Genomic DNA, 22,829 nt, shown 5'->3' with positions numbered 1-22,829 from the left:
GCAATGCATCTTTAACAAAGTTTTAATTATTTGTTCCATTCAGTAAATCTGCCTAAAGCCAGGCAATGCATCTTTAACTTTTCTCCCTTCTCCAGAGGCAGCTAGAAAACCCATAAAATCAGCTACCGGGTACATCACATGACTTGGTCTATTGTCACATAATAAATCATATAATAAAAGATTACAAAATAACCAATGATGATAGAAGGCCACAGCCAGTAATGTGTGTCAACCATTTTGTTTTATTACAAAACTGATCAAACCAATGAATAATAAATTGATACAAATAGTATGACACATGTTTCTATAATAACTAGTAATTGTATAACAGTTGTATACCACAAAAACATGCAACAAACAGAACTCTAAGATATTTGTTCTAATTAACTTAACACGAGTAATAATTAATAATAATACAGCATTCACTGAATGTATCAATTTAAATAAAACATTGATGTTTGGTAACCAGTTTATAAAATTATTACAATTTCAGACAAATATTCATCATCAAACTGTTACAGGAGAGGTCAAAGTATATGAAAATCAGTATTTGATTGTATATACTCATAAAAGCAGTTGAAAAATATTTAATCAAGACCCTTAAAGGCAGTGGACACTTTTGGTAATTACTCAAAATAATTATTGGCATAAAACCTTTTTTGGTGCGAGTAATAGGGAGAGGTTGATGGTATAAAATATTGTGAGAAACGGCACACTCTGAAGTCCCATAGTTTTCAAGAAAGAAGTAATGTTCCACGAATTTGATTTTGAGACCTCAGATTTAGAATTTGAGGTCTCGAAATCAACCATCTAAACGCACACATCTTCGTGTGACAAAAAAGCATGTTTTTTTTTCTTTCATTCATATCTCGCAAGTTCGATGACAGATTGAGCTCAAATTTTCACAGGTTCGTTATTTTATGCATATGTTGAGACCCACCAACTGTGAAGGCTAGTCTTTTACAATTACCAATAGTGTCCACTGCCTTTAACAAAACTACATCACTTCAGAGGAAGCTGTTTCTCACAATGTTTATACCATCAATCTCTCCCCATTACTCGTAATCAAGTGAGGTTTTATGCTAATAATTATTTTGAGTAATTCCAAATAGTGTCCACTGTCTTTAAGCGACCTTTAGATAAATCACAGATTGACTCAAAATAGGGTCACCATAATATCAATCATTATTAATCTTTTTGTAATGCATTGATGATATCAAAGATCCTCCAGACATGATTTTTCTAAATGATTTTTGAAAAATTGGTTGTAATGACAATTCCAAGCATATCAATTCATAAAAATCATTTAGAAAACAATATTTCTGATGCATTTGGCCAATGAGTAATTGCAAGAAGATTGTCCATTGTAATAAATGTTTTGTTTTCTTGCCTGGTTTCAAGGTACCCTCATGGGTGAACTAGCAGATCAATTGGGTGATAACATCATAACAATTCTAATCTAAACCTTCAAAACAACTTGTTTATAAAATGAACAGTTGGTGAACAGTTGGCAAACAGTTAATATTATAACAGTAAAAAGGTTATATGAATAACAAAACTTAATATTTCTTGGGGAAAAGTTAAACCATGCTTCAATCAACACTGAAATCATTTTTGTGTAAACTGTTTTATGAACTTTGACAAAACTATTGTAACATATAATTACAATAAAATAATAAAATATATTTCTGGTAATGTACCCAATAAACTGTAACTGCCTTAAAAAACCCATTACTAGCCACATAATTTACATCTTCTGATTCATAATCATGGTAATACAAAAACCTGTAACGTTACAAACAGTAAAATCATGCAATAAGTTAAATTCATGTACATATGTACATGAGATTCTAATCATACACCAGCATGCAATAACACATTATTTAAAGTTTCAATAAATAAATAAAGAACAATTCAAAACAGTTCAAATGATAGCTTCAATTGATGACTTCTTTGTAACTCAATCATTTTGATTTGTTATGAACAGTAAAAAGAACAGTTTTCAAAAAGCAAGAATGACTCTCAAGAAGTGTTTTGCACAGGCTACTGTTTCAACAGGTGACTGTTTCAAGGCGAGGTAGCGGTACAAATGGCATTGTTGGGATGTTCACTATACATTTTGAGAACACTTTGGTTTCAATAGTGAAAATGCACACTTTAGGGACTAACAATTTTTCTTCTTTTCCAAACAGCCAACTCATTTCAACCACCAATACAATCTCCCATTCTTGAACAAATGTAGATAAAGGGTTATGTTTGATTTGTATTTGTAATAATAAATCAGAAATTATAAGCAGATTTAGATCAAACCATTTTTGTCATTGTTACCATATTTTTGAATGGAATTTGTTTTCACATCAATGGCACAAAAATTGTACTATTTTAACGCCAAGCTCTGCTAAAACATCATCAATTGTACTTTGTTTTTAAATTATACAATATACAGTATACTCACGTTGGATATGGGACGCAGGTGACTATATTTTTCCGTATACCACGAGCATGAGTGTGATATCAAATTGATCTTCCAGCCTCATTAATAAGTCAATGAGGTTAGGTTAGGTTTTTACACGCACAAAGTTTAGAATGTAATTTTTGCAATGACTGTATATAGAGCGTGACGCATTGACACTCACAATACGCAGAGTGCAACATAAAAACCGGGAGCCTGATATCACACTCAGGTTTGACAATCTGATTGGAGGATTAGCGCGTACCTGAAGATAGAGTGCACTATCCATCTCCCTGTCAGTAAACCTGATTATTATAACTCTTTATATAACACCCAAGCAGATATTAACCATTTGATTGGAGGATTGTCCGTCACGTGATAGCAAATAAAAGTACCATTGCACGCTGAGTCACTCACCGTGCTTTTTCATTCCATCCGAAAAGTACCATTGCATGCTGCGTGCAATGGTACTTTTCGAAAAAGCTGAGTAAAAACCTCACTGCGTGCGCGTGTCTTTGGTAACGCAGCAGTGTTACTGCAAGGCATATTATTAGTAAAATTACTAGCATTCGGCTTCTACAATTAAAAATTGTAGCCTACGCTTTGTTTGTTTTGAAATTAGTATCTTTCAATCAAAATGACAAAGATCTACTTGGATGTTATATAAAACAAATAATGAATGTTTTTATTCGTGCAATGGTGCGAATATGTTCATTCGTTGAAAGCTGGAATGTTCCATTCAACTCGGCTCTGCCTCGTTGAATAGAACATTCCATCTTTCAACCCACGAACATATTCGCACCATTGCACTCATAAATATTCATTATAAGTATATCATTGTTCATACATATTATTTTACACATTTATGGACAATTCAATGTAATTCTGTAAAATGAATTAATTTTTGCAAAGATTATTCATATTTATTTATTTCACATTTTTACGGTAAATTGTACATTGGTAAATGATAATTTGTAGTAAATGGTTTGCATAGATGTGAAGACAGAATTTCATTTACAAGAGTCACTTTGTTTTCAAATCCCAGACTAGCTGCAGGGTTAGTGCTTCATGGGAGATAACGTTGTCTCCAGGCAGGCTCATTTTAGCAAAATTCTCTTAAACATTTAAAAGCAGAAATAGAAGTACAACTTGCATTGCGTGTGGTGCACCCTTTTGCAAAGTTTCACTGCACTTAAATGGTTGTGCGTACTTCATAATCATTTAATTTTGCTGTAGATTTAAAAATGAACAGAAGCATCACGACAACCGAAACTTAAGTTGTTTTCTTCTTTTCCTGTAATGCACCGTGGCAAAAGTTTCATTCAGAGTTGAATTTAAGGAACATCTAAAGATAACAAATCTCTTTTTTGGTATGAAATTTGCTTGATTTTGATCAAATATAGAATTGCACATATCTTCAGAATACCACTAACAATTTGGGGGTAAGAAGCATCCATGTCTGAATTATAGCAATCGGCACACGCTGAACTGATTCAACAAATGACACTATGCTATCAGCTTATTAGTATAGTGTTGTACATGTACTCCCCAAACAGGCTGTTGATTGGGTGTAGCAGAAGCATTCTTGTCAATCACTGCTGGTATCCCTTTCTTCTTGGTCTTAAAATACGTCTGTCCAGCATCTCATTACATGTATTTGGTGAACCAACTTCTGGAACTCCTCTACTTCTCCCAGTTACGTGTTGTACTGCATCAGGTTCATTAGTTGCACTGGATGAAGTCTGGATGCCATCCATGCACACTAATGCAGTAATTCTTACATAGCAATGATCCATGGATGCTTTTTGCTCTTGTTCATTTTTTAAAGAGTAAGAATGATCTTGAGCCTGTGAGTGCGTGGGTTTGCATATTCTATCTGGATGTTGAGTCGTTGGCTTCTGTGTTGGCCCTTTGTCACATTGTGTCAGTGAGGCATCTTTTTGTTTGCAGGCACGATCGTCTTCATGAGTTGTCTTTTGTGCACTCTGTGTTTTCCAATAGTAGCAATGATCTGTCTTGTCTGTACCCATAGCAGTTGTCTTTGGTTTCTTGGTGCTAATATAGCAGTGATCATGAGGAACCTTCAGTCTCTTTTCACTGGTCTTGGAGCCAACACCAATATTCACAAGGCCTGCCCCTATCCCACATCTATTTCTCAGTTGATAACCAATTTTAGACTTTGTACATGTACTTTTCCTCCTGCACTTCAACTTTGGAAATTTTATGTAGGAATGATCAACTGTACAGTGTTGTTTATCTTTTGGATTAGCAGCAACTTTCCTTTTCAACTGTAAATTACGTAATGATCTGCGTCTGATGATCTGCTTCTGTACACCACTATCCTCATGCTCAGCTGTACCTTGACAACGGTTTATAGACCCTGTGCTATGAATCATGTTGCGACTCCCCTCCAATGGCTTACTGTCTAGTCTACCACGTTCCCCTGTTGCTGTTTCTAACTCTGCATCCAATGGCTTAGTGTCTAGTCTACCACGTTCCCCTGTTGCTGTTTCTAACTCTGCATCCAATGGCTTAGTGTCTAGTCTACCACGTTCCCCTGTTGCTGTTTCTAACTCTGCATCCAATGGCTTAGTGTCTAGTCTACCACGTTCCCCTGTTGCTGTTTCTAACTCTGCATCCAATGGCTTAGTGTCTAGTCTACCACGTTCCCCTGTTGCTGTTTCTAACTCTGCATCCAATGGCTTAGTGTCTAGTCTACCACGTTCCCCTGTTGCTGTTTCTAACTCTGCATTGGAAGGAACAACCTCACACTCCATCCTTTCTTCTGTGCTTGATTCTTCAGACATCTCACCGTTAGTGCATTGACCACATTCCTTGCCATCTTCACTGATATTTGAGTGAGTTCCATTTAATGAGGAATCCTGATGGGATGCTATTTGGGACACAGTGCTTTCTCCAGCATCCAAAATATTATGCTTCATGGCTTCCTCACTTGAGACTGTTGTATCTTTACCTACAGCGATTCTCTTGTTTATCAGCTCATTATTGTTCTCCCTTGCCGTTCTGCTCTCTTGTGCCATCTTATATGGAGCACATTTCCATGTTTTTCTTTTGGTCATTAGTTCTAATACTTCTGCTTTGCTAACTGTTTGCTTCCATGTGTGTCCAGCCCAGTTACGGAGACCATGTTGATTTTCTGGATGAGAAATGCACGTTTGTGGTTTTTTGTATAGCAGTGGTTTGAAACTGTTTTCAATCCTTTCATTCCATTTACAAATCAATGGTTTCTTTACCGGAGTATCATCTAGTTGCAATGAAGGATCAATACGAGGTTTCACACCTCTTGTTTTCACATCATTTTGTGTTGCTACAGATTCCATAAGCTTTGACTTGGCAGGACTATTCATATGGCCAATGTGCTTTAGGTATGTCTTACAGTTTAAAGGATGTAACTCAGCATTGGCACCCGTATGTATTTGCATTGTTCCTCTATTGAGACCATAAAGTGGATGCCTTGTCATTTGCAGTATGCCATTTCTTTCAACAATGTTGGTTTCAGTACCTGTATGTTGCACTTTAGTATCAAGGTAAATCTCTGGTAGTATGGTTTCTGGAGCAACATGCAACATTGCATTATGCTCATCATGATGTGCATCATAACTTGAATATTCATGTACAGCATGATTGAGACTTGATGTCTGAGCCCTCTGAAAGTCTCCCGAAGCAGTTACTCCCTTTATGAGTGAAGTTATTTGTGAAGACGAAGAAGAAGATTCGGGTGGACTTTGATCTGAATTGCTTGAGTTCCTACCAGGTTGGAGACTCTCATTACATCTTGTCTTTGCTTTGAGTACTGTTGGAGGTTTTGAATCACCTTGATTGTCCTTTTGACAGCTTTCTTTATCGTTTTTGGACTCAATTTCAATCTCATTGGAACATGTTTGTTTGCTCATTTTGCGTTTCTTTTCTTGCCCTTTGTGGTCCTTTTGCTCGTTTGACTTTGTGCGCTTCCGCGCATGTTTCTGGCCGTCACAGGCTGTGACAGCACTTGCCTCTGAATTCTTGTCGCATTGTTGGTCAGAAGTTCTAAGGAGTCTTGATGACCTTCTCAGGGGTACACTCTCATTCCTGACAGGCTTAGATTTTGTAGGACTCTTATGGACCTTCAAACTTGCCACATCTTTTCTATTTTCTGTCTCCCTGATGGCTGTAGCTTTTTTCACACTTTTGTTATCTTTCTTTTCACTTTTTCCAACCTCTGGTGCTTTCCCCTGGACATTCTGTGATTTGTTTGCAATTGTTGTCTCTTGTTCTCTGTTAGTGCATGGCAGTCTGCTGCAAGCTACATTTGTTTTCTTCTTTAGATCTGATGACTTCTTCATTTCTGTTTGCTGAGAGCTGTGTTGGATGTTGGACTGCTTCGGTGGAACATTGATCAATGTTTTAGTAACTCCATATACAGCAGGTTTGTTAACTTGTACCCTTTGGGTGCTACTTGGTGAAGGTCTGTTTGAAGTTGATTTGAACACAGGCGTTTTAGTTATTGAAGGCTTCGTCTTTACACAACTTGGACCTGCTCCTGGGCTGTTCCCTGATCCTGTGGCAAGACTGAAATTAAGAGGATTTTGACTTGAATCTTTCTTCTCTTGATTTTTGAAGTACTGAGAGACAATGTACTGAGACAGGCTTAATGTTATATCTTTACGATCCTCCACTCGCTGCTTCCTCACAAAACGTTCAACTCCCTTTAATACGGTCCCCTTGACATGATCAAGAACTGCACTGTCTACTAGTGATGTTAACAGCAACACTTGGGGCTTTGCAACTACAGTCTTGTAGTGCTTACTTACAAGTTTAGAAGGTAAAGTTTGCATGTAGTCAATTCTCATCACCTCGGGAGATGATGGAAATAGAGGCATGTCATGAAATTCTTTATGACTGTATCCCATGGGAATCTTATACTTAAATGACGTTGTCTTGAATGCATCCATTAGTGGATCCGAGGTAGGTAATGTATGGGGTTGAGGAGATCCTGTTATCATTTGTAATGCCAGTCGGTAAAGATCAGACATGTCAATAGCCTGAAAAAACCTCATGAGTACAGTTGGTTGTAGTAAGGGTGGACATGATGTGATGTTTCGTGTAGAGGAGGTACCAGGATTCACCAATCTATTGGCAGATTGGATTGCTCCTTGATTAGGAACACTTTCCGCCACTTCTTCATCACTTGATGGAAAAACTGGAGACAAGTCTCCATTTTCATCCTCATTCTCTTCCGAAGAGCAACTGCTCTTATCTAACCAGCTGCAGTCACTGTCTTCATCACTGCTACTACTCGTCTCATCAAGCCTACGATATACAATCACTTTGTCTTTTCTTGGGCACACTGTATTGGTTAAGCTTGTGGTCTTTTTACCTGAACCTCTAGGCATAACAATTATTGTAGGATTCTTGTGTGCAGTTATTTTAGCTGCATTACTCGATGTCAAATTCCAACGTTGATCTGTTGGTATTGTTGATTGAACTGGTTGTGGTTGGCTATTTGGAGGTGATTTGCTAACATCTTGTAATTCCTTTCCATTGAATGTTTTGATAACATGAACCCTATCAATAGCTGTTGTCTTGATCACAGCTTCCTTTTCACACTGTGTCTGGCCCTTGAATTTGTGTACACTAGTTGGTGAAGACTTCAGCATCTTGTTTTCATTCTCCACGCTATTACATGTAGTTGATGTTTGTCGAGTCTCATTCACATTCTGCATTCTACAATTTGAAGCTTCCCCAGTCATGTTTACGTTCTGCATGCTACTATGTGATGTCTGCAGAGTCTTGTTTTCATTCTGCATGCTACCATTTGATGTTTGTAGAGTCTCGTTTTCATTCTGCATGCTACTGTCCGATGTTTGCAGAGTCTTGTTTTCATTCTGCATGCTACTGTCTGATGTTTGTAGATTCTTGTTTTCATTCTGCATGCTACTGTCTGATGTCTGTAGAGTCTCGTTTTCATTCTGCATGCTACTGTCTGATGTTTGTAGGGTCTCGTTTTCATTCTGCATGCTACTGTCTGATGTTTGCAGAGTCTTGTTTTCATTCTGCATGCTACTGTCTGATGTTTGTAGAGTCTCGTTTTCATTCTGCATGCTACTGTCTGATGTCTGTAGAGTCTTGTTTTCATTCTGCATGCTACTGTCTGATGTTTGCTGAGTCTTGTTTTCATTCTGCATGCAGTTTTCAGGAAGTTGGTGTTTGTCGTTGAAAGTCTGCATGTTGCTTTGAGACGGTTGCTCTTTTGAATTGAGATTCTTGCGGCTTGGCTTTGGTGGCAGCTCCATTCCAACAACACTCTGGTCATACTTAAATGAAGCTGACTGCATTTCATCCATATTCAAATTGCTCATAACTGATGCTTGATTCCTGGCGGCATTCTGGTCACCCTGAACAGAAACTGCCAGTGTTTGGCTAATACTTAGCGTTCCAGTTAATGATGCTTGCTGCTCAGTAATTGGATGGCCAAGAGATTGATGAGAGTCAGTATCAGGCTTCAAAACATCAGAATACTTGGTAATTAACTTCCCAGTGGATGTATCGAGCACTGCTGATGGTAGGATTATGGACGTGACTGGCACCTTTTGTGCACAGTTGACCTCATGTTTAGTGACGTTCATATAGAGACAGTCTGTGTAGCCACACCTGTACCTACATCTGTAGCTACGTTGCTTGGCGTTGAGTTCCTCAGTAATGGATATCTTGTATGCTACCTTGTGGAATTTCTCCTTATGTTTGTGTAGTAGCTCTGAGGATGTCACCATAGAGTCACACATATTACATGTGTATGGTGGTTCTGATTCTGGCAGTACCGGCAAATCTACCGATAGTGTAGGCTCAGCTATCTCATCTCGAGGGCAGTATTCATACTCATCAGGATGAATACGCAACAGGTGCTTATCACATTCCCTTAGAGTCTCATGGAGTGTGTTACACAAAAGACATCGCCATTGCCCCATCTCATCATTCTCTTGCTCTTGATGACCTTCAGTTGCTTTCTTCATTGGGCGGTGATTCAGTTTTATGTGTAGATCAAGAAGTCTCTTAGTTGGGAATATCACCTTACAAGTCATGCAGTACCAGTGTTGCACTACCTCCTTATTGTTAGGGAGGCTCTTGTGTTCTTGGTGGTCTTCCATTTGTTGACGGGATGTTTCTGAGGTCAAACATAGTCCTGGTTTATGCTTTTTCCCAAATGCCTTTGGCCTTCTTCTTGCTTTGATCTTTCCAGGACTGTTCACAAGTCTGCTGTGGAAAGAATTAACATGTTGCCTCAATAGATCTTTGTGAGGGTACTTCTTATTACACAGCAGACAACACAGATGAATTTTATGTTTGTGTCGTGTTAGATGACAAGTTGAACTGCCTATGAAGCTACACCATGGACAGCTTTTCTTGGCTGAAGTCACGCTCTTATCAGTTGACTGTAGATGCTGGGTGTACTCTTCACCTTCCAATGGGAATAACTGCTGGCAAAACTTGCACTTAATCTGTTCATTCCTGGTTTCACATTGCTGTTTGGTTGAAGAGCTCGGCTTTGGTGTTTTGGTGTTCTGGCTTGCCATACCATGAATTACCTCCAGTTGATCAGGAATGTTGCATGTCATCTTTGATTGGGTTGCAGTCTTATCCCCCAAGTGACTGGAAGAGTGTTCTTTTGTCATAGATTGGTTGTTTACATGTGCAGCAACGTGTCTAGTCCATGTACTCCTCTGTAGGAATGCAATGTTACAGACTTCACATTGATATAAATGATCAGGATGGTGTTGTAGCTCATGTTGCATGTAAGCACCAGGGGCAGAGGATTTGTAGCTACATTTACAACACTCATACAGGTGATGTTTGTTACCATGTGAATACTTGTGGAATATTAACGAGGGGCGATAGTGAAAGGACAAATAACATTGTCTGCATTTAAATGAACCATAGTTCCTTTTATGATGCAGTCTATGCAACACACCTGGTTTTCTTGTGTCTCCAAAGTATTTCTTTAGGATTTTGAATTTAATTGTTTCTACAATACTTTCAGCGTAAAGCTCCTCCTCGTCCTCAGTTTCACTTGAATTACCTTTGGTTTTTTTCAGCTGCAAAGGTGTTTTTACTTCAGTGCAGAAATCATTTTCAAGGTTTGTGACATTCTTGGAGACACATGACCTGTTGGCACAATCTTTTGAATCCTGATTAATAACAGTGCATTTTGTTACCGAGTTACCAGAGGATAATTCAGCTGAATCTTTGTGACTGTTCTGGAGGCAGAGCGTCGACTCAGTCTTTACAGATAAATCAGTGCAGTTTTTGGCTGGTATCTGGGGTGTTGCAGTGAGGCACAGAGTGTCTGATGATATTGAATCACACTCTGTTTCTTGAAGTTTAACAGTGTCAGGTATAGTGGGATTATCTGGTACTGCAGCCAACTCTGTTGCAGCTTCAAGACCGTTGGGTAGATGTACTCCAAACTCCTGAGTGCCAGAGTTAAAAGAAACTCCAGTCACCTTATCACTGCTTGAATCTGGCTCCATTCTGTCTTGCTTACCAGCTACAGTCCTCACCAATCATCTGAAATGAAACAATTCAAACATCATTTGAAACTTACTGCTGGTGATTATTTGTGTATTGTACATCATTAGGAAGTTAAATTCTCTATGAAATGTATCAGCATTCATTCATTGATGTTCAAATTTTGCTTAGTGTGTGTGACGCCATTGTTTAAACACCTTGTTTTTTGGGGTCTCTACTCTTTTAATTGTTTTCTTCCACTATAGTTTTTATACTTCAGTGTAAGTTTTATATATATATTTACTCTTTGCAAATAATTTGTGCTGCAAGTTGAATGAATGGATAAATGTTACATCAACAATGACTCAAGAAACATTCACATGATGTCATTGAGTTCAGAATAAGAACTTCAAATATAAAAAAGACCAGTTAACATAAATTCTGTCAAAATTTAACTAAATATCTGACTTCACTGATAAATGTTGACCAGTCACATCTTAACTTAGAGTTTGTATGACAGTAATATAAGGGCAAGTGGAATACAGAAAAATAAAGCACTTCTGCGCCCAATATCCAACTTGACCTTCGGCCTTGTTGGATGCGCTATATTTCCACGAGCACGCATGTGATAACGTATTTATCTTCAAGCAAACTTGGCGCGTGACAAGGAACACACAAGACGCAGGTAGTGATATTAGCCGTGCAATATAGGTTTTAATCACAATTTTGCGAATCATTCTGCGAATCTGATCGGAGGATTAGCGCTTACATGAAGATAATGCTTCTTATCGAGAATGGTTATCAATGGTTACTTAGCACTGATGGAATATCAATATGCCTCTCGATCTTGTATACATTTTGTTGTGAGATTCACAACAGAACAAGAACTAATTGTAGGCTGTCATAGTATACCTTTCAATCAGAACCTATGGGTGATACTGAATAGTCAGATAGTAAGAGTGTTACGCCATAACCAGGTATTGGTATACACAGTTAATTTGAGCATATTACAAGCACATACCTAGTATCCCAATGTGTACAAGAGGTTTGTTCTTAGCAGTTGGTCCACCAATTCCATCCCATCTTCATACTTGCTGTATAGGTTTACCTGGAATAACACAAACAATCAAACCAATAACTAGAGTCTATATAAAGAAGAAACATTTGAGAGAGAAAAGAACAGTTGTGATGCAGCGTTCCCTGTCTGTTGAAGGTAGAGAAGGTGTGCTCACTAAATCTTCCATCCCAAACTGTCTATAATGCAAGTAATGTGTCTGTTTGTGTAAAAATAAAACTCACAGGTGCCTCATAGACATAGCCTTTTGTTTTAGCCATAAAGAAGTTAATATTTAACTGAGGGGGTCCAAAAACAATAGACTTCTGGGGATTCCTAGACCAATCCACAACCCAAGTTTGAAGTTGATACGCCAAGTCCTTTTTAAACTATTGCTCGGACAACATTTCTTTTGTTTTAGCCATAATGGAAGTTAATATTTAACTGAGGGGGTCCAACAACAATAGACTTCTGGGGGATCCCTAGACCAATCCACAAACCAAGTTTGGAGTTGATACGCCAGATTACTCAGAAAATGATTAGAGTACATACACGCACATACACACACAGCTACCGCACACCTATACGTTAGAGGACACCTTTTGTACTTGCTGTTGTTCCTGTATTGAAGCAATCCCTATTGGTTTTGTACACAAATGACTAGTGAGGACACCTGAAACCAAAGAACCGACTAGTGAGGAGCTATTTTAGCTTGGGCGATATCGATTTATTTTATTCAAGATATATCGCTGACAATATATCGCGATATTCGATATAATCGCGATTAATTAAATTTGACATCGTCAGTCTTCAAAACTCCCAGTGAAAGTTGTAGAAGAGACAGTCATAGCATAAGAGAGTTGCTCTAATGACCTATTCTCCTAGTTCTACTCCAAACCTATGGCATGTAAGATGTCTCAGCAAGGAAATACATCGCGATATTGCGATACTTAGTCGATATCGCGATACGCGATAGCGATATATCAATATTTCGATATTTCGATTGAAACCAAATCGATCCGATATCGAAATCAGTTCCAAATTAGTATCGCGATATTCGATAATATGGTGGTATCGCCCAAGCTTAGACCTATTGTACCTTTTGTAGGCAATGCAAACACACCATAGTTTGTAACTGCAACCCTGGACCTCCTATTGTCCCTCTTTTGTTTATACTTTTTTTGCAACAGCTCCCATTGGTTTTGTACACATTCTCCTCCTGTGGACCTTTCCCGAACCTTGAACTCTATGGTCTTCTTTTGTTGGGTCTTTGGTTTGAATGTGTATACCGTAACCTGCATGTACTCACACACACACACCAAGGGAAAATTACGCAAACGTTATTACCCCTTCGACTTGCTTCACCGGCAGGCATAAAATTCCATAGAAATTAATGTAAAAACGAACACAGACGACTTTTGGTTGGTGGACCTCAAAATATATGTTAAATTTGGTCATGAATTCTAATTGAAACCCTTCGAAAATATATTTAACATTCTGTTTGAACAGAAAGAAAAACTAAATTGAGGACATGGATAAAACAAAAAAAATTACACAAAGATTGAATTTATCCTTTAATCTGTCAGGCAAATAATTGTAAAAATTAAAACTGAAAAAGATAATTTTTTTTTTAGAAACCCCATTTGCCAATCATGTCTAAATTTGTGCGACCATTACAAAGGTACAATGATTAACATGGACATCAGTTTGGATGTATTCTTAATCAATTGTTAACAAGTGACCAGAAATGGATACCAAATCCCTCTAAAGTAAATTCTATAGAGTTTGTAAAATTTATTCTACTCTCAAATATTTCATGGCGAACTTTCATTTTCCCAACAATACGATGTTTTGCATCTGTCGCCATAAACTACATCGTTCCAAATATGAAGGAACAGAATCTCACACACCTAAACTCATAATGGTTGGGACTACCTTGGTCCAAGAAACTTGAAAACGCACAAGACTTGCACAGTCTATAAACACTTCATAGGTAGAATTATTTTTAATCATACATACACTAGTATATTTACAGTAATGAAAATGTGCAGTCATGTATACTCACAAGGTGTCAAAGTCGTAGTCACAAAATGTTGTAGTCACAAAACGTTGAGTCTCGATGTTCATCAGATGTTCATCCTAGTTTCCCAATGAACTTTTCTTCAGTACTGATCTAATATGAGAAAATATAACAAAATTAATTTGTTTCAGAGTATTCTTAAAACTGTGAATGTGCTAAGTACGGTGGCCCACAACTGTCACGGACAAAACAAAAAGTGCCACGGCAAAACAAAAGGGCCACGGCAAAACAAAAAGCGCCACGGCAAAACAAAATGGCCACGGCAAAACAAAAAGCGCCACGGCAAAACAAAAAGCGCCACGGCAAAACAAAAAGCGCCACGGCAAAACAAAAAGCGCCACGGCAAAACAAAAAGCGCCTTGGCAAATCAAAAAGCGCCACGGCAAAACAAAAAGCGCCACAGCAAAACGCAAAGAGCCACGGCAAAACGAGTCGCGGTGATTCATGGGATAGGTTATAAATGGTCAGCACGCGCAGTGTGCAGTTGATCTTTAGGCCCACGTAATGTGTACACACGTTTAGATCCCACAGTTCCAAGCCAACTCGTTACAAGTCAACTCGTTCCCAAGTCAACTCGGCCCTTCGACCAACCTTCATGTTTTTAAAATTATTTTATTGTAATGTTTCGTGTAAGTTAACTTGATAATATTATTATGTTCGTGTAAGTTTACTTACTTTTTGTTTTCAACCAATGATTTTTTTTTCATATTATTTTATTGGTATAGGTCCAGTGTTTTGATTTTTTTTATTACGTGTAAGTGAACTGGAAAGTTTTGGTTTATTATTATTATTTTTAACCAAACATTATTTTCTCATAAATCATACATTGAACTCGTTGTTTTTCAGTTGAAATTTATTCGCCCAACACAATTATTCAAAAGTGAAACAAACACATGTTGAATATAAAAACAAATGAGACGCTATTGAAGGTATCGAATATACCCTAGAGATCGGTACACACTCATCTCGTTTAAATGTACAAAGTCAAAGGAATTTAGTTATTTGTTTTCCAAGTCAAAGAACTTTCCGTCAACCATACGGACTGAGTTGACTTGGGGCCGAGTTGACTCATCAGCATAATTATAGCAAGCCATTGGACACTGTCGGTAAACAGTATTGTCCAAAGGCCCACACACTTCGTGTGTCACAATTTATATATAAAATAACAAACCTGCGAAAATTAAGGCTCAATCGGTCATCGAAGTCGGGAGAAAATAACGGGAAAACCCAACACCCTTGTTTCCGCACGTTTCGCCGTGTAATGAAATGTGTTCAAAATAAATCCGAAATTCTCGACGACGAGAATTGATAATTGTTTAAATGTTTTCTCAAAAAGTAAAGCATTTCATGGAATAACATTTCAAGAGAAGTCTTTCACCATTATCTTCTAGAAACCCTGTAAGTTATTTGTAAATATGTGAACTTTTTTTTTCTGTTCCGAAAGTGTATAATTGGCTGACGTTAAAGCCTTTGGACACTTTCGGTAAAAAACAGTATTGTCCAAGGCCCACACTTCGTGTATCACAACTTAAAGATTAAATAACAAACCTGTGAAAATTTAGGCTCAATTGGTCATCGGAGTCGGGAGAAAATAACGGGAAAACCCACCCCTTCTTTCCGCACGTTTCGCCGTGTCATGACATGTGTTTAAAATAAATCCGTAATTCTCGATATCGAGAATTAATATTGTTTTAATGTTTTCTCAAAAAGTAAAGCATTTCATGGAACAATATTTCTTGAGAAGTCTTCACCATTTACCTTCAGTAAACCCTGTAAGTTATTTGTAAATCTGTGAACTTTTGATTTTTTGTCTGTTCCGAAAGTGTCCAATGGCTTTAAAAACAAAAAAGGAAGAAAAGAAATAGAAAGGAAATGCCCTTCTGCAGTAACTGCGGGAATGAACTCGGGAGTGCAGACAATTTTTGTTCTTAATGTGGAAAAGGAGGTGGAAGAGGAGGTGGATAATTTTAACAGATTTTAAGTGACGCAGTTAGTTTAGGCTAGCCTAACTAAACTGATATTTTAAATTTAAATTTTAGTATTTTTTATAATTATGTTCTTTTTGTTATTTTTAATTTTATGTTGTATGCAAGTGAGCCTTTTTTTTCAAGTTGATAACAATGATGTGTACTACTACGTACTAGTAGTACTATATAGTAGCTAAGTATACAAAAAAGTTAAATTAGTTTAGAACAGAGTGTACTACTACTAGCTGCTGGTTAGTACAAACGTACTCTCCATATTTTTAGCATATGTTTAGGAATACTGACTGACCACCACAGCTAGAAACGTCATGGTCCAAACTCCAATTGTCGTATCATAGAAACGTCTCACGACCAGTCACAAGGGCTAAAGCCCCAGAAAATGACACACTTGTCTGTACTGCCACTGGTGTACTGACATAAACCAACACGATTTCCGACAACACATTACGTGGGCCTAAAGATCAACTGCCCACTGCGCGTGCTGACCATTTATATCCTATCCCATGAATCACCGCGACTCTTTTCGACCTTTAACCCGCATGCTTTTTGTTTTGCCGTGGCTCTTTTCGGTTTGCCGTGGCGCTTTTTGTTTTGCCGTGGCGTTTTTTGTTTTGCCGTGGCGCTTTTTGTTTTGCCGTGGTGCTTTTTGTTTTGACGTGGCGCTTTTGTTTTGCCGTGGCGCTTTTTATTTTGCCGTGGTGCTTTTTGTTTTGCCGTGACAGTTGTGGGCCACCGTAGCTAAGAAATGCATAAAAAATGCAAGATTTTGTAATTTGAAGTAAAATTACCACCCTTAAATTTTCATGTCTGATCATTCAATATCATCGACTAGGTTTATAATAAGGGAATCAATGTGTGGTGAAGAGGTTTTCAGCTAAGTGTTTAAACCCGCGCCGAGGCCTGGACTTGATAATTTTAACGAGACGAAGTCAAGGTAAATTATCAAGAACCAGGCCTCGGCGGGTTTAAACCACTAGTTGAAAACCGATTCAACACACTTTGATTCCCATTCATATAAATACCTTTTCGGTAAAAAAAAATCAACACTTTTTGGTCATAAGGTAAAATAAATGCAAAAATTGTAATTGTTCAGTGATTTCTTTCAACACAACACCCCTCCAGCTATGAAATGGTAAGGCCCTCGGGTAAACATCTCCTTATAAGGAGATGCTGTGTGAGTTTGCGCGTATCGTGTGCGTTGCACAACTGTTCAGCCTTTGCTCTCGACCAATAGGAATGAAGAAGCTGTCTTATAAGCACAGGTGCAAGCTCGCGTGTCACGCCCATGTTTCAACACTTTTTACTGGTGTTATATCATTCGTTCAAACAACCCCTCGTGATGCCCTCTCGACCAATCCGAATGGATAAACTGTCTTAGGTATTTATGAATGGTAGATAAGCTTTACCAACCTGCAGTTATACAGTGGATGCATCTATACTATACACACAAAGTTCTGTGCAAATGTGTCACCAACAATGACCAGTAGGCCGTTGACCAGCGCAGTTGAATAGTTTTAGTTGGTCAACTATGTTACCAATAGTAGCAGGGTTGAATCTAGAAAGGAAATCACACAACACAAACTTAAAAATCAACCAATTAAACTTGTTATTTTTAAAATAACAACTTTTCAACCCCGATTATGTAATGCTACATCCTTTCCTTGATCAGGCATGATACTTCACCCTTGGACAAAGAAGAACATACATGTATGACTGCAAGTTGGCATACATGTGGTTTATCTACCATTCTAAACTCTAGTGTCCTCCTAGTGGTTAAAGGGACACATTGCCTTAGATCGGATGAGGTTGGTCTATGAAAAGCAGTTTGAAAACCGTTTGTTATAAAATACATGGTTAGAAAGATGTTTCAAAAGTATAATATAATGATCCACAAAAAATTTGCCTCGAAATTGCACTGTTTTCCTTTTTATTTTCCGACTGTTTCCTGATGTATTATAAGGAAAATCGTGCAATTTTGAGAAAGTTTTGTGTGGATCATTTTATTCTACTTATAAAACATCTTTCCAACCATGCATTTTATAACAAACGTTTTCACCCAGGGTTCAGCCAGTGTTCCTGGTTTGATTGGCTACATATTGCGTCACCCTTGTAATTTTACATTGTGTTAAATGTTACAGGAGTAGGTCCGACATACCTTGCACGAAAATAATGATTGTTTAAAAGCCCCTTGAGCGTCACGAGTGACAAATATAAGCCCTATAAGAAGCCACTATTTGTAAGACTACCATAGCATGGACAGACCTACATTCATGGCATAATTCTTTGGATAAACCCAACCAAATAACAATTATAAATCACCGAGCCAGGCATACAAGTTCAAACAAACTTTGGTGTTGAGGTACCATGAGGATGATCAGGCCTGAGTTTTTAGCGTCAAGCAAGCTAGTAAACTCATGACTGGACAAGTCTAGTGGTCCTGTATTTTTTGTCTTATATTTTCAAGCTTAGGCTAGATGTACCTTCAACTGTTGGAGTCCGACAAAAGTCCTTCGATAAGAGACTTTTGAGATACTGGCGTCAACCGACATAGTGGCTCTGAGCGTGCCTGCGCATGCTCAGTACTGCACGCGTATGCCTGAGCATGCTCAGTACTGCGCGCGTATGCCTGAGCATGGAGCTATACACCATGGTCTGAGTATGCACAATAATGTGAAAAAGGACCATCTAAAAGTCTCCCATTCTGCTTTTGCCGATAAGACAAATGAGAGAAATCTTCTCTTAGTGTAGGTTACATATAAATAAAAAATATTAATGATGTAGATTTTTCCTCGTTTTGGTTAGCTGGTCAATTGTAACAAGCTTTATGGTCCAGGAAGTTTTGTGATACAACCAGTCTTGTGTATTTTCCCCCAAATCCGAGCCCTGATAAATTGGAGAAGACTTGAGAGTCCCTAACCAAGGAAAAAGCTGACATGAAAGCCCTACGAGTTGGATACGAACAGACTAAGTGGAATTTTGTTTGATCCCTATTATATGTAGTTGCAAACCCAACAACTTGCGAACTGTTTAACTTTGTTGGTTATAATAATAATAATAACCATGGATTTATAGAGCGCCGTATGCAAGCTTCAAAGCGCTTCACAGTAAAATGAGTTTAAAGACAAAGCAAAAATTTAAACTCAAAATTCAATTGACAGCAACACACAGCAGCAAAAGATTTCAACAAAAGTTGCCTTAATCACCTTGTTCAGGCGTTATAGAATCAAACTCCATCCAAGACTCCCAGCATGCTGCTTTCACTGTATAATTAAAAAAAGTGAAGCATTAACTTTTACCAATAGCCTAGGTATGTCCGGATGCGCACGATCGGCACGCAAAGGATTCTAGGTGAAATCTGAGGCCGAGACTGGGCCCTAGAGGTGAAAGGCAAGAAAAGAAACCACCACCAACCTGAGCACCCTTAATTGGTTTCATCTGTTCAACTTCAATTCATAGTTAGCACTGTGCAGTGCCTTCTGCCGAAACATCTGACCGCCATGGCCTCTTGATATGAACACCCCAACATGCCTACAACTCAAATGCCAGTTAATCAGACCACCCTGTATGTTGCATTTACAATTTGATATGTTATTGCGTCCTTCTAAACAAATTGATTGAGTAAGTAAACAATTCATTCTCATCCTTTACAACTCAAAGTCCTCAACATCGGTGTAAACGTGCCATCTTGTTAACAGAGGATTTTTTGATAACTTTGAAAATGCAATCCAGCACCCAAACTTCCATGCATCCTGTGTCTAGAGGCAGTGGAGTGTGCGTGAACTGCTCAGTCGCAGCATCCTTGTTATTATAGCTCCATGGTCAAGCAGCAACGAGTGAGTGCTTCAAGTAAACAAATCCAAGTTGGCATAACCAATTATGGTGCTTATTGAATTATTCTTTATTAATAACGCGCAGCGTAAAACAAAGACGGGCAAAAATGTAATAAAATATTATTAAAGGAACACGTTGCCTTATATCGGTCGGGTTGGTCTATGAAAAGCGTTCTGTAACCGTTTGTTACAAAATGCATAATGGATAGAAAGATGTTGTAAAAGTAGAATACAGTGTGATCTACGCAAATATGTCTTGAAATTGCGCGGTTTTCTGTATACCTCGTCGACTAACACAGTCGGCCATTTATGGGAGTCAAATTTTTAAATGCCCGACCGTGTTATTTCGCGTCGTAAAAGGAAAACCGTGCAATTTTGAGTGTACTTGTATTCTACTTTTAAAACATCTTTCTAATAATTTATGCATTTCATAACAAACGCTTTCAAACGCTTTTTATAGACCAACTCGTCCAATCCAAGGCAACGTGTTCCTAAATTAATCTAAATATCAACTCATTAATTTTAATATTGGGCGTTTTGAAATCCAACCCATTGCTTGGGTCGGCTGGTCGGTGTCCTCATCAATACTTTATGGAGTGTGGACGGTCAATGGAGCTAATGTTTGGTGGATGGTGTTTTTACCAAAGGAAATTAAAATCAAATAAACTTCAGAGACACGCTATTCTTGCTTTTAAAACACAAAAACAATAATGAGGAATTGAAAGTATTGTACAGGCAGCCATTTTGTAAGCAAATGGTAAAATTTGGAACACTTCATTTATAAATTAGGGAACATCAATAAATTGTCATTTTTTATTAATATAAAAATAGTAAGTTTAAAATAAGATCAAAACTAAGCAGTGACAATTTGTTCATCACAAATTTTAAAACTGTACATAATGGCTAAGCATTCCTGCTAAATTAACATGATTCTTGCAAAAAACAAAACGAGCAACACAGAAAACACAAAGAAAGTCAGCTTGTCTGGTGCAGGCTAAAACTCCCCTATTATCTGGAAAATGGATTCGCCCATTGAATGTTGTGTGTAGCGTGCTTAGTATAGATCAAAATCTTCTTACACTACAGGGAGTCGAATACGCCGATCCAAACTTGCGCATTTGTTACTCACATTTTGCACCTCAGTTCGGGCAAATTCAAGTGAGTGACCTCTGTATATAACACTTACCAGCAAAACGCATTGCCGGTAATCCGGTATTTCTAGACTAACAAAGTCTGCACACGCTTAACAAGCTCCCACCCAGTCAGCAGTGTGTGTAGAGAAAGCATGTTTACGATTTACGTCCACTTAAGTACACACACACAGGGCATGGCTGCAGTAAGTGCACATTCTGAGAACGACCGGCCGGAGTGTCGACTAGACAAAAGAGCGCACAATTTCTCTGGTTTGCATGTACACCACATTCAACAAATTCCTTAATAACGAGTACACCCCTTTACAAGAACCTTTTGCATGTTTTGATATCCCCAATACTTACATTACATAACAGTTACACAGTTCGATTCGTGCGGCCAGCAGCACTAATGTACACTCATCACAAACAGTAACACCAAGACTAAAATCCACCAATTGTATCGTCCGTCCGTGTGTGTGTATGGTGGGCCTCCCACACACGTCATACACGGCGCTACCTGGCCGTACACACGGACGTATCGTACACACGGACGTATTTTTGACTCGACTGTGCGTGACTGCGCTGCGCGGTGGTGGTATGCGTGTCCGCTTGCCGTACCAGGTCCCTTCGCAATTGTATTTTTTTGCCATCCTCAATTTTTTTTTTCCTTTCCTGAATGATTTAGAAGGACACAAAAATGTCCATTTGAAAAGCACTACGGCAGTGGGAATTTCGTAGTGCAGCAAAAGTGTATCCCGCTCGCATTGTAACTTGGTACACTCTGATGGGGGGGGGGGGGGGGGGGGGGGGGGGGAACGACCACACTGGTAGGGATTTTGCATCACAGGTAGCACTCACAATGATGGTGTGTGCCGTATTTCTCCAGTTCCATTATAATTATTTTTTATTCATAAATATCCCAGATAGTTTCTCTACTCTTATTGGTGGAGAGCGCGTCACGTGGGGTTGTTTAAACGGTTGATAATGACCAGTGTTTATAACCGGCTGGCTTCCGCCTATCGGCGCGCAAGATTATAAAGATTATTTCTAAGCACGCACGTAATCTATTTCTAAGCGCGCGCGCGCATACACACAACCCACGTGCAACATACTCTTCACAAAGTTTTTGAAACAAATATTTCAAACCTCAAATTTTCAATTGTTGAAGTGTCTGTAATTGTATTTGTTAACGTTTTTTTAACAAAAGGGCATTAATGAATGGGAATAAAAGAGTAGTGATTCGTTCTTACACGTCCGTTTAAAAGATTGCAGGGTCGTTGCCGTGCGATAAAGGCCCTCGCCTTCAGCTTATATCACAAAGCAATTCGACCCGGCGGCTTTAAACGACCGTGTGAGAACTTGTCGCTACCATTTTATTCCCTTATTCATAAATACCTCAAGACAGTTTCGCTATTCCTACTGGTGGAGAGCGCGTCACGTGGGTGTGTATAAACCTTTGTTTATGACCAGTAAAAAGTGTTAAAACATGGGCGTGACACGCGAGCTTGCACCTGTTCTTATAAGACAGTTTCTTCATTCCTATTGGTCAAGAGCACCTTATAAGGAATTGTTTACCCGAGGGTGGCGGAGGGCTTTACTATTTCATAGCTGGAGGGGTGTCGTGTTGAAAGAAATCATTGAACAGTTATAATTTTTGCATTTATTTTACTTTTTGACCAAAAAGTGTTGATGTTTTTGACCGAAAAGGTATTTATGAATGGGAATCAAAGTGTGTTGAATCAGTTTTCAACTAGTGGTTTAAACCTGCCGAGGCCTGGTTCTTGAACCAGGCC

The 22,829-nt window shown here is 38.4% G+C and overlaps 1 protein-coding gene across 6 annotated transcripts; it reads right to left on the bottom strand.

The window, feature by feature from the left end:
- Nucleotides 1-3,212: 3,212 nt before the first annotated feature.
- Nucleotides 3,213-21,486, bottom strand: LOC117301719. 6 transcript variants are annotated; one of them, XM_033785748.1, is made up of 7 exons: nucleotides 21,400-21,486; nucleotides 19,277-19,333; nucleotides 17,484-17,628; nucleotides 14,074-14,181; nucleotides 11,976-12,062; nucleotides 8,483-11,014; nucleotides 3,213-8,314 (listed from the first exon to the last, which is right to left on the bottom strand). In XM_033785748.1, exons 6-7 carry the CDS (start codon nucleotides 10,975-10,977, stop codon nucleotides 4,045-4,047), a joined length of 6,765 nt encoding a protein of 2,254 aa, XP_033641639.1. In that variant the 5' UTR covers nucleotides 10,978-11,014; nucleotides 11,976-12,062; nucleotides 14,074-14,181; nucleotides 17,484-17,628; nucleotides 19,277-19,333; nucleotides 21,400-21,486; the 3' UTR covers nucleotides 3,213-4,044. The 6 variants fall into 6 exon arrangements, with proteins under 6 accessions (XP_033641639.1, XP_033641634.1, XP_033641635.1 ...); XM_033785743.1 differs by having other exon boundaries at nucleotides 3,213-11,014; XM_033785744.1 differs by lacking the exon at nucleotides 21,400-21,486 and adding an exon at nucleotides 21,090-21,343 and having other exon boundaries at nucleotides 3,213-11,014.
- Between the last annotated feature and the right edge of the window lie 1,343 nt (nucleotides 21,487-22,829).

The sequence above is a fragment of the Asterias rubens genome, chromosome 17 (genome assembly GCF_902459465.1).
Source record: "Asterias rubens chromosome 17, eAstRub1.3, whole genome shotgun sequence".
Classification (NCBI taxonomy): domain Eukaryota; kingdom Metazoa; phylum Echinodermata; class Asteroidea; order Forcipulatida; family Asteriidae; genus Asterias; species Asterias rubens.
Note: the sequence above shows the minus strand (reverse complement) of the source record. Positions and strands in the feature narration are given on the sequence as shown.

Excerpts from the sequence above, each read along its gene's own strand:
- LOC117301719 (XM_033785743.1), bottom strand. The coding sequence starts at position 10,977 with ATGGAGCCAGATTCAAGCAGTGATAAGGTGACTGGAGTTTCTTTTAAC.